Genomic DNA, 11,320 nt, shown 5'->3' on the forward strand with positions numbered 1-11,320 from the left:
AAAAAAAAAAAAAAAGAAAAGAAAGAAGAGGGCCTGCGTCTGCACGTACGTACATCTGAACCTGACGGCTGTCTGTCTATCTGTGTCTGTGTCTGTCCTTAATTTGCGAACAACCAAGTAATGAAGCACGTGCTTAACCCTAAACTTTTAGCCTTTCCTTTCCTTCAACCGTTTGGACCGGAAAACATTTCAGTAAGGTTTTATCCCTCTTCTGACGGGAAAAGTCTATAATTTTCCCCTATTTACTAAACCTAAAGAATCCATTCCTCCGCGCTTGCAGCCGATTTTTTGCAAAGTGACAATTCTTTATTGCCTTAATAATTTTGCGTTGTTAGATTTGAATCTTTATGCATGTCGTCACCTTAAGCACCAAACACACAGATCCCACCCCTTATAACTATCATACTACACTTGATAATACAAACTTTTCAGAGCTTCTTGTTGTCGATATATGAATATGCGTGACTTGGTCTAGAGTGTTGCATTATGGACTAGCTAGGGAGTTGGGAATGAGGGACAAGCAAGCATATGCATGAATAAAATGAATGGCTCATCACAAAAATAGCAAGCAAAGGCATGCAATTTTAAGCAAAAAAAACATCAAAACTTGCCCACGGGGGGCTTTATCTAAAAGAACCCTTACTGCTCATCACATTGTTGGGTTGTTGTGGTCTATAGATCACCAACGAACTCCTAGGAAAACCACGTGAGCACGTGGCCAAGTTATGAAAAGGGTACCAAGCTACAGCATACAATAGGGGGACCAATGGAAGAAAAAGAATCGAGAGGAGACTTGTCTCCAGGTCTTGGTAACCTAAAAGATTTGGATATTTTTGCATGAAGAGAAAAAGACTAAAATTCCATTTTTAAAGACACCCTAAATATATTACATTAAGAGAATAAGCTTTGTAATTTTTAAAAAATATTATTATATCTTATACTATTAAAATAAAATCAGATAGTTATAATTCATCAAATTTAATAATGTGTCAATATAATACAAAAAGAACAGAACATTCGATAAATCTTTTAAATAAATATGAGATCAGATCAGATTTGTTTATCACGTGCTCTAATAAAGTGAGAGAAAATCGTAATGTCGATGTACTAACTGGTTTATTACTTTTGATTTCATGCATAATATTCTGACTATCTGAAGAGTTTTATTTATTTTAAGGATGTTTTCAGAATATGAAATAAAAAAACTCAAATAGTCAGAAAAACCTAACAGGTTATTTTCTTTGCAAAATAAATGTATTAAATTAATCTTATTCAACTGTGAGCTGAATCATCGTTAGAACATGCATGACATATACAATGAAAATGAATGACGTTTGGCAAATTACGTAGCTCTGACGAAGGGTTTTTTTGGGCATTAACATTCAACTAATTACTGCCATTACTTTTAATTTTCCCAAATAGATTAAAGAAAAATGCAATATGTAGCAAATGAGGAGGAAAAGAAGAGAGAAGGCTTACTTGAAGGAAGAAGGGTTAGAGGGCCACTCGGGAACATACTTGTGGAGAGGATAGCAGTGCAGTCGTAGATAATCTCTCCAGTTGTGAACCTTCTCCTTGTTCACATTAAAACTGGTAGAAAGTCTCATTGTCTTGGAAGGGTCTTCTGAGTAGAGCTTCAGTTTCTCCTCCACCGGCAGCCCGAAGAAGTCATGCGCCACTTGGAACATTCTTTCCGTTGCTTCTTTGGAAACTTCGTGATTAATAACCTGGTATCATCAATCCCACTTTATATTTTATAACTAACACTATCAAGCAAAAAACAGAGGGCGACGATATATCAAAAAAGTCAGGAAATTTTCAAAAATACACTAACAGCAACAAATTTGTTAATATTGGAGTAGCTACTACCTGAAAAAATCCATAGTTCGTGCAGGCCAGAGCAATTTGTTGTGTAATATGGCTTCTGTCCTCACACCCCAAGTCGATGACAGGGACGTTTTCGCATTCCGAGACTTCAGACAAGCGGGGACGCTCAGATTCCGGTCTCACATAACTTTCTGGCAAGTTAGTGTAGGGAATTCCAGTGGAAAGAACCTTTGTTTCCATGCCAAACGATTAGTATATGACAACAATCAAGAAAAGAAAGAGAGACGGTACTTGGGGGTAGAGGGGGGCGAGTGTTGAGATGGACAGCAATAAGGGCAAGACCGCTTTTTCGCCCAAATTCATTAGCTTGCAGGAAAAAGAATACCTGGTTTCAAACTTACACTCGATTTTTATTTATAGATATTACAAATAGAGAGATATATTATTTTTAAAAAAACCGAAAGTAAATCGTTAGTTTAATTTTAAATCTAGGATGCATATGTGTAATTTTTTTATCCGTTTTTGTCGAAAATTTATATTCTTAATAACATCAACGAAAAGTGATCATACTAAAATGAACAAAATAATCCATTAAATTAATCTGTCGTTAATAATAAAGATATAGTTAGATATTATAGCGAAATTTAAGGCGTTGGGGCTACTTGTATCGTTGACGAGTATTTTTTTAAGTCTACAGTCCAATGCCTCCTGGACACTTGTCTGAAATGATTGTTAGCGGGTTGTCAGCTCTGACGCTGCTGTGCTAACTACACGGTAGGAGAACCAAAAACTCAAAGCAATTAATTATATTCAAATAAATTACTCCAAAATTTAACCTTTGATTGTCTGAGTGGCCCTCTAAAGTATTATTATACCACAATGTTTTAAGATTTTGTATCTTTTCTTTGTATTTTATATAAAATTTCTCCATTTGCGTACGCAAATAAGAGAAGGCGTTTTGCACGCTCTTGATGCTTAATTCGTGGTGGGGGTATAAGAAGCCAAGAGCCGACGTGTATATGCAGTGTGTGCGAGTGCGAGTGCGAGCAGCATTATGACTATCGCATTGCTAAACGTAATTAACTTTAATTAAAAAAAGGAAAGAGAAAGACAAAAAGTGAGACAAGTTCAATAAAACTTTGGTATTTTATTAAATTGCGAATTCACAACACATGGATCTACCTCTGTCTCTCCCCTTTTGTGTAGGGTGTCTATTAGTGTTGAGAACAAAATCATGATAGAATTTGAATTTGGAACACTGATTAAACGCAGTCAAACATTTTGTTTTCTAGAGGAACGGGGGTGGGAGGTCTCTGAAGATAGCCACTATGCATTTCTGTGGTGCAGAGGAAAGAAAATCTAAGGCTTGCAGATTACTCAGACCCACCAACAGAACTTTTTCTCATTGCGCCCTTACAGCAGGGATCTAATTAGTAAGTGATTCAATCAAATAAGTGGCTTGTTTACTTCATTTTTATATGCTCTGTTTAGAAAGAAAAAGAAATTCATTGAAGGATGTTGACTTATGTTTTGGCCCTTCTTGCAGGTGCGTTAGTTAAAGTAATTATAAAAATTATATGACATGACATAAATAAGGCATATTTGATGCATGTGATATAACGATTCAAGTTTAATCACTGGTTCAACAGTTTTTTAAACTTAAATCACATTTCCTTCAAAAGTTTAAATTCAAATTATTATAGTGATAAACTTATATTATTATATAGATCTTAATAATCATATTACATAGGATATTGAGAATTACATGTGAATAGTAAAAGACAAGGTGTATTAACAAGTTTATGCATGTGAAAAATAAAAGATGCCAAGGCTAAGAAGAATGAAGCAAATGATAGAGATCCATGATTGGTGTCAATGTCGCCAATTTCTCTTTACTTCCTATCGTTGCCTAGCTACAATTTCAACATGTGACGCAAAATAGAGTCTAAACCGATGTGGGTGCTAAGGGTGTGCGGGCGTCAATTTTAGTGGTTTCGATTTATTTTATCAAAAATGATAAAAAATTTTTACATATAATCGATTGAATAGTATATAATATATATCGATTTCGATCGATTTTTTAGAATCCGGTTTCAGTCGTTCGGTCGGTCCCAACCGACCGCCACACAATCTTATAAGCAAGGGTGAAGGGTGATTGATCAATGGCTACTTCGGCAGGTTAGAGGGAGGAGGGAGTCAGTGAGAGGCAGAAAGCAGGAAAGGAAGGGGGAGAAATTAGGGGGGGGGGGTGAAAGAGGGGGAAATTAGGTCGCGACTCGCGAAGGGGGAATTAGGTTCGACGACTTGGTACGGGGATAGTCGACTAGGGGGAGGGGGGGAATTAGTAGTCACGAGTGGGGGGAATTAGGCAGAAATGGCCCATGGGTAATTTTATCTTTAAAAAAAATTTATCATTTTTCGTCGGTTCAGGGGAAAAAAAGTCCCTCCCAACGATCGAACAGATCGATTGACAAGGTTGATCGAAACAACTGACGGTTGCGTCGGTTGGACAGTTCAACCGACCTCACACAGTCTTAGTGGGTGCATCAACTGTAAATATTTTTTTTACTCATTGAATATTTTCCCCTTTCACATTTTGATGGAGCGAACATATTAGCTATAGTCTATGTTACGAAGGGTGCAAGCTTCACATACTGTGATACCTTTTTGTTTATTTAAAAATAAAATTTGTCATTAGAAATTATATATGTCACGTTTTGATCATTTCGATCCGCTTTTATCGTTTCGTATTTGTTGAAACATCAATTCGCAATTTGTAATATAGTGGAGGTCGCTTCTTACAAAAAGTAAAGCTACTAAGGAAAACAGAGCAAGCAGTGGCAAAGTGCATGCGTAGAGACCTTGCTGCTGCTAATGAAAAGAAAACACCTGATTAACATGAAACATCACTTAGGACATAATTCCTTTTATCTTATTCCATCCGGCATGATACGCCAGGGGCTCACTTCTTTTCGTTTTAATTGTCATGCGATACTAAAATGTAACGTTGGGAAGACAACAGCATTCTAAGTATGCAGGGCGGGCTGCCAACAAGCAAATAGAATCAACAAGTACGCGATTCTTAATGAATTAATGACAGCCAATAAGAATGGTGGAATGGATGAGGTTTTTGCAAGTGATGAAGTAGAGTGACACGTTGACAAACGTCCTGCTCTCGCCAAGAGCTAATGCTTTGTAACTAACGGCGGTCAGGGTAGTGATACTTTTTCCACCTAAAAATCTCACTCTCTATCACCTTCTGCCATTTATTTCTGAAATTGAAACGTGAAAAATCACGTCGTTGTGGTAATCAGATCAACATCAATACTTCCTTTTTATTACTATTATATTGTCCAATTACTATGAGTTGATCTTTTTGTTATTTTCCTTTAAACATCTTAGTGAACGACGACAAATTAGAAAGATCCATTTAGGATCAAATATCATCTCACCTTCTCCTTAATCCACATAAAAATTTAACAAAAAAAAATCCGTCTGGAAAGATTAAAAAATAAAGTATCCTTCAAACGTTGTGATATATCTCTCTATCCCGAGGAAACGACATCGAATAGGTCACATCAATGGGCTTCGTCTATGGAAAAACATGATCTTCTTTACTTAATCGCTGATCATTGTAATATATATAATATTAACATTATTTTTTAACTTGAACCATTTGATTTTCCTTTTACTGAATGGCAAAGTATTTGTATTCATTTGAACAAGGGTACAAGGACGTGCTGGTTCAAGTATTTGGTCTATTCTCAATGATAGAAGACTTGTATCAGCAATCCAGCTCACCCGCTAACACCTTCCACAAGGATTTCTATCTACCTGTCAACAATTAACACAAAATATTCTCTACAGTTACCCACCATCCTACCCAAAAAATTCTTTACACAAAATTTGAAAAAAAAAATTATAGTACTATAGCATTCTTTTTTTCATTTTTATACATTTTATAAATTTTGTATTATTTTCAAATTTGAATTCAAAAATGCTGTTAGTTGGTCAATAAGTCTGAACTCGATTGATCAGGCAAATCGAGTTTGACTTGAGTGAGGGTTTATGATGCCCCATTAAGTCTGCAAGATTAAAGCTATAGACTTGACTTGATATTTGTGTAATTTCACTTTGTGTTAATATATGATATTCTGATTTTTTTTTAAAAAAAAATCGAGTTTGACCATTCATTGATTTTATTAGGTTTAATCTGTTCATAATTTCAATTGAGTTCTTAAATTGAATACTATAATATATGAATACACTAGTATATGTGCCCGATTCTAACTTCAAGCTTTAATGATAAGAAAGCATAATAAATCAAATTTAAATTACTAGATAATAATTTTTTAAACAAACTCAAATGTCATTTTTAACATTTTACCTTTTGAAATTTGTACGTGAGTATTCAAGTGTATCAGCCTCCCATTCGCTACCCTCGCACTCCGTCCTGTGGTGATAAAGGTTGGGCCACCGACCACTGCGAAGAGCGTAGTTGATACTCGCCGTGCGGTAAGGGCAATGCTATCGAATTGCCTTTTTTTGTCTCAACTTAGTTCAATTGCCTCATTTGTCTTCCTGACCTTTTTCTCTGCTCCGATTCAAATGTATGGCTTTTCTTTCATCCACGTTGATGCAAGACCTGCCCTAACAAAAATGATGGATGCAATGGAAGAATTTTTTTTTTCTTTTTGTAATGGTTAATTTTCCATTTTTTTCCCTTTATCCTAATTAATGGAACTAAAAAAAGATATACTTGATAATGATATTTATAGTGGTAAACATGGTGCCGGTAAGTGATCTCCAAGTCAAGATCACATATCAGTCAAGTCATCTGAAGTCAATCTTATAAATTTTGGAACAAGAATCAATCTATACTTTTAGAGTGAGATGTGTTAGAAGATCGATATTAAATTTTATAATTTATTTAAAATAATAATAATTCATTATCATTTCATAAATATTGCAAAAAATTCATACATCTCACATTATAATTCTTTTATTCATATATTGTTAAGTTTATTTACTTTTAAAATTTTAACGTTTTGTTTAGGATTATTGGTAGCTTTTTCTAATCTATTCCTTCATTATTTGTATTGGATATAAAAGTTTTAAGTACCTAACGGTTTAACTTAATGATAAAGACCTTTTTAAAAAGTATTTTTTTAATAGGTTCAAGTCTTACAATTTATAAATATTTAATATACTTCTTTTATAATTTTCAAATGATTATTAATTTAGAATAAGTCGACAACTTACTGTTGCAGTCCAATCCTTCGATATAAGACAGGTGAGTAAGTACCTAAAATCATGACCATGTAACATGGATCCAAATCCATTAGTCTAAGACACCCTTAGGTATCTCGTAAAGAAAAGCCTCTCCTTCTTACATTTTGTTTGATACGAAGAAAAAGAAAGAAAAGAAAGAAGCGGATGGAGAAACTCTCTTCTTTTTTTTTAATCTTTTTGGTAAGATGGGATTAAGAGAATGGAAGAAAAATGGCATAATGCTCAAATAAAATTTTGAATTATTTAAATAAATTTGAATAAGTATTTATTTTTTTATTATATTCAATTAAGTATTCATATTTTTATTTATAATCAAATAAATCTTTATAATTAATGATTAATTAATTATCACTTATCATTTTATATGCACATGATAATAACATAGTCTTAATGTAAAAAATAAAATATGTCACATAGTCATGTTATCATGTCAAATTAGCATACACGTTATTATCAATTATAATATGTCATATTATCATCAATTATAGTATGCTAGTATGTCACGTTATAATCATACGATATAAAATGATAAATAATATTTTGATTAAGTTAATAATTAATGATAAAGACTTATTTGATTTAAAATAAAAATATAAAAACTTGTTTTCCTCAAAATAAGAATAAAAGATTTGATTTAACGCAATAAAAAGTATAAAAGTTTATTTAAATTTTTTGAAATAGTTAAAAGACTTTTTGAGATATTAAGCCAAGAAAAATAAATAGATTTGCCCTTTTCCTTTCCTTTCAAATCAAATCTTTTCAAAAGTGAAAAGATGCATCAAGTCTCTATATTTTTATTTTAAATTAAATAAATTTTTATAATTAAAAATTAATTAATTAAAATATCTTTTATTATTTTATATTTAAATTTTATTAATGTAGAGGATAAAAGTATATCGTGATAATATTATCATATGATAATAACATATCATGTGATCATTTATTATGATATGTCTATATGTCATATTAATATCATATGATATTAAATGATAAGTGAAATTTTAACAAATAACAAATAATCAAACATTAATCATAAATATTTATTTAATTTAAAATAAAATATAAAATTTTAATTAAATATAATAAAAATAAAAAATCATTTAAAATTTTTTAAATAATTAAAAAAAATACTTTATACATTTTTCCGCTCCCTCTATTTTTATCCTTTCCAGCCCAACATGCTGCGATTCAAGAAGGATTACGTAATCAGCTGGTCATTGAAAGAAATCAAAACCACGTGAGATGCTGGATATATCGTAGAAGGATCTGACCATCACAATATAAAAGAACGTGATCAGAAGCAGGGCCTCAAAGAGTAGTACTGTCACCAAGTTGATTTGAGAATGGAGATGAAAATGGGTAGCATGTGCAGTGCACATGGCTGAGTCTGAATCATGTTTGACCATATTAAGGCATCCAAAGTAAGTGGTCGGGAGGGGTTTGGGCGGTGCACGTGCCATGTGTGATCATAATGGGCGGCTCCGACGGACGAAACTGACGGTTGAGAAGAATGGATGCATTGAATATTTCACATTTGTCGGTGTCTGTTGATAGGGTCCTCTCTTAGTTAGACTCCTGTACTTCATCCTCAGAAAACCGAAAGATTTGAGTCCAAATTATACATTTATCTCAAGATCCTGATATATTTATCATCTCTGAATCGTCATATATTAGTGAAGGGTGATCATACCGTAGTAACTTTCTGAATTACCATAGCAAAATTTTAAGTTATTATACGTTAGCTGGTTAGTCTTTTATTTTTTAATGTGCCACTGTGTGATCAATTTTATAAATTCTTTCCAACTTCTAAAGATTTCCTATACCGTTTTGCCTTCAAGACTTCAACTACATGGACTAGATTAACTCTCTTCATTTACCGTTATCTATAAAACATATATATTTAACTTAATGTTCAATTAACAAATGCTATGTTTATATGTTTGTGAAGCAATTGAGTATCAATATCATGCAAGATAATTTCAATGATTTTAAAATTATTTATATATTAGATATTATATATCCCTGTTAAATTGTATTCTTCATTTGAAATTTTTTTAATTTTGATTAAGTTACTAGAAAATTGATGTTAATTTTAGAATTTTATTCAAATTTTCAATCGAATATAAAATAGAAATTGAATAAAACAAGATAAGTTAGATGTTATTTTTCAACGATAATGTTTATGACACATGAATTATATAGAAGGTTTTTTTTTCCACAAATAAGACAACAACATGATGGCTACGAAAGCTATCGGGCAGAATAGCATGTCCTCTTTCGTGGTGGTGATTTTCATCATCAACAACCATGAATTAATTTTCGGTCTCATTAGCAATGTTCAATGTACATGCTTAAATGGTTATCCATGTAATGTTATATTCTGCAATAGTGAAAGCAATCCAAACACTTATTTGAATAATTGAACAACTGAACTATTAGGTATTTTAACAATTCTCTTATTTTCTTTTTCCCTTGGTAAATAACTCTATATATTTTCCTCTCTTTGAGCAATTTGGAGCTCGCCTTCATAGGATAATATACTTGTAGAGTTGTAGTGCATAGGTTTAGGGTTAGCACGAGTATATTTTATTCGATGAGTCTGACCATAAGCAATAAGTCTTGGACTTAGACACTGCAACAAGTGTAGTAATCGATTCGTATTAAAAGTTAAGTTTGATTTTGTTTCCCCGTGATCTGTCTTCGGGAGCTCGTAAGGAATGCAAGAGGGAACATTGGTTAGCTGTATTTGATTTATTTTTCTCCCAAGCTAATACCCTTTTTGGGGGCCTGCTTAATTAATTGTTAAGAGTGTTGCCCAACGCAAAGAGGAAGGTGGGTTAGGAGCTCAAGACAAATATGTGCAAGAAGATTGTGACATCAGCATTAGGGCAGGGCTTATACGTCATAGACCTCACGATACAGTGACGCCCATATCAATACGGACAAACGCAACTTGTATATAAAGAAAGCGATTTTTCTATTTCCCACGAATACGACATCTTCACGGGATTAGGCGATCTTATTTTTCCTTGGTGTGCTCACATTGCAAATTTTAACGATAAATAAAAAAGAAAAAAAGTTAAAAGAAACTTATCTTTTGGCAGTCTGATCTGACAATCTGTCTCTTTTTAGAGATGTGTTCTAGATCTTAGAGTGACTTGACTTAAAGTTCCGTTGGATGTATATGGCAACTCATGATTCATCTGATCTAATCAGAATCAATGTTGCGCAGCAACCGCAGCATGAAGGGATGGTTAGGAGCAAGGTTGCCCTCAACTTTTGGTTGAACCCAAAACCTTTGTTCTTTTTGATACCATGACTTGAACCTGCCAAATAAACTTTAGGTATGGAAGGGATAACTGATGAAGAGAAACCACATGTTTAGTCTATGTTCGCTTAATGGTTGGATTTTGTACATGAAATAGATTGAGAATGGTAGTCAAAAGTGATGATGGGATGTGTGCTGGATCACTTGACATGGACAATGAAATTCAATAATTATCAGCATGTATATTCGAGTGGAAGGAAATTAATGTCATTCTCATATGGAAGTTAGTCGTATATGAGTTACAGCTTGAATGAAGCTAGAAAATTCTGCTACTTTAGTTGATTCGGCTTAATCTCAGGTTCTATTCATGAATTGATGGCGGACAACTTATCCAACCAATGCATCAATCTCTAAGAGTCTCAAAAGATACAGTAAAGAACGTGAAGCATAAGGAAGGGGAACATACAAGGTTTTGTGTCATTTGAAATCCACTGTTATTAGTTAAGTTTATCATATGTTTTAGTCCCAGAAATCAGGTTTATGAAATGAAGGCAGCTAAGCAGTTTCCTCCATGATAATTGCATGTATATATATCCTTCAAAAATTTAACGAGAATCAGATTTGAATCCTTCTTTAAAAATGGAAATTCAGATTGATGATGACACTGGAACCCTCCACTCTTGTGGCTTTCTAGGCTTTCAGATTTTAGCTGAGTGGGATTTGTGATTTAACCAAACACTACTGGGCCGTTCTTTGATGCTTCCTATCACCACTGCCCTAGCCTAGTATTCCATGCCGTCAAGTATTGGATCAACGATTCACAACCAAACTGGGCTATAGTTGCTAGACAACAAGGTGGCAGTCTTGGCAGCTGGCCCAATATAAAGGCCTTAAACTTTAGTTTAAAAGGAAAACAGAAAAATAGTTGCTGGC

General features: G+C 33.4%; 1 protein-coding gene across 2 annotated transcripts in view; it reads right to left on the reverse strand.

Annotated features, from left to right (window-relative positions):
* The window catches only part of DMR6 (2-oxoglutarate (2OG) and Fe(II)-dependent oxygenase superfamily protein), a 6,485-nt gene extending 4,249 nt beyond the window's left edge, over positions 1–2,236 (reverse strand). For both annotated transcript variants that reach the window (XM_021444924.2, XM_021444923.2), the window contains exons 1-2: positions 1,870–2,236; positions 1,480–1,727 (exon numbers count right to left, since the gene is read on the reverse strand). In XM_021444924.2, the coding sequence (XP_021300599.1) occupies positions 1,480–1,727; positions 1,870–2,067 (446 nt within the window). In that variant the 5' untranslated portion in view covers positions 2,068–2,236. The remainder of the gene's footprint in view (positions 1–1,479; positions 1,728–1,869) is intronic.
* Between the last annotated feature and the right edge of the window lie 9,084 nt (positions 2,237–11,320).

This window comes from Theobroma umbraticum, unplaced genomic scaffold, assembly GCF_002168275.2.
Source record: "Theobroma umbraticum cultivar Fairchild unplaced genomic scaffold, ASM216827v3 scaffold_30.0, whole genome shotgun sequence".
Lineage (NCBI taxonomy): Eukaryota > Viridiplantae > Streptophyta > Magnoliopsida > Malvales > Malvaceae > Theobroma > Theobroma umbraticum.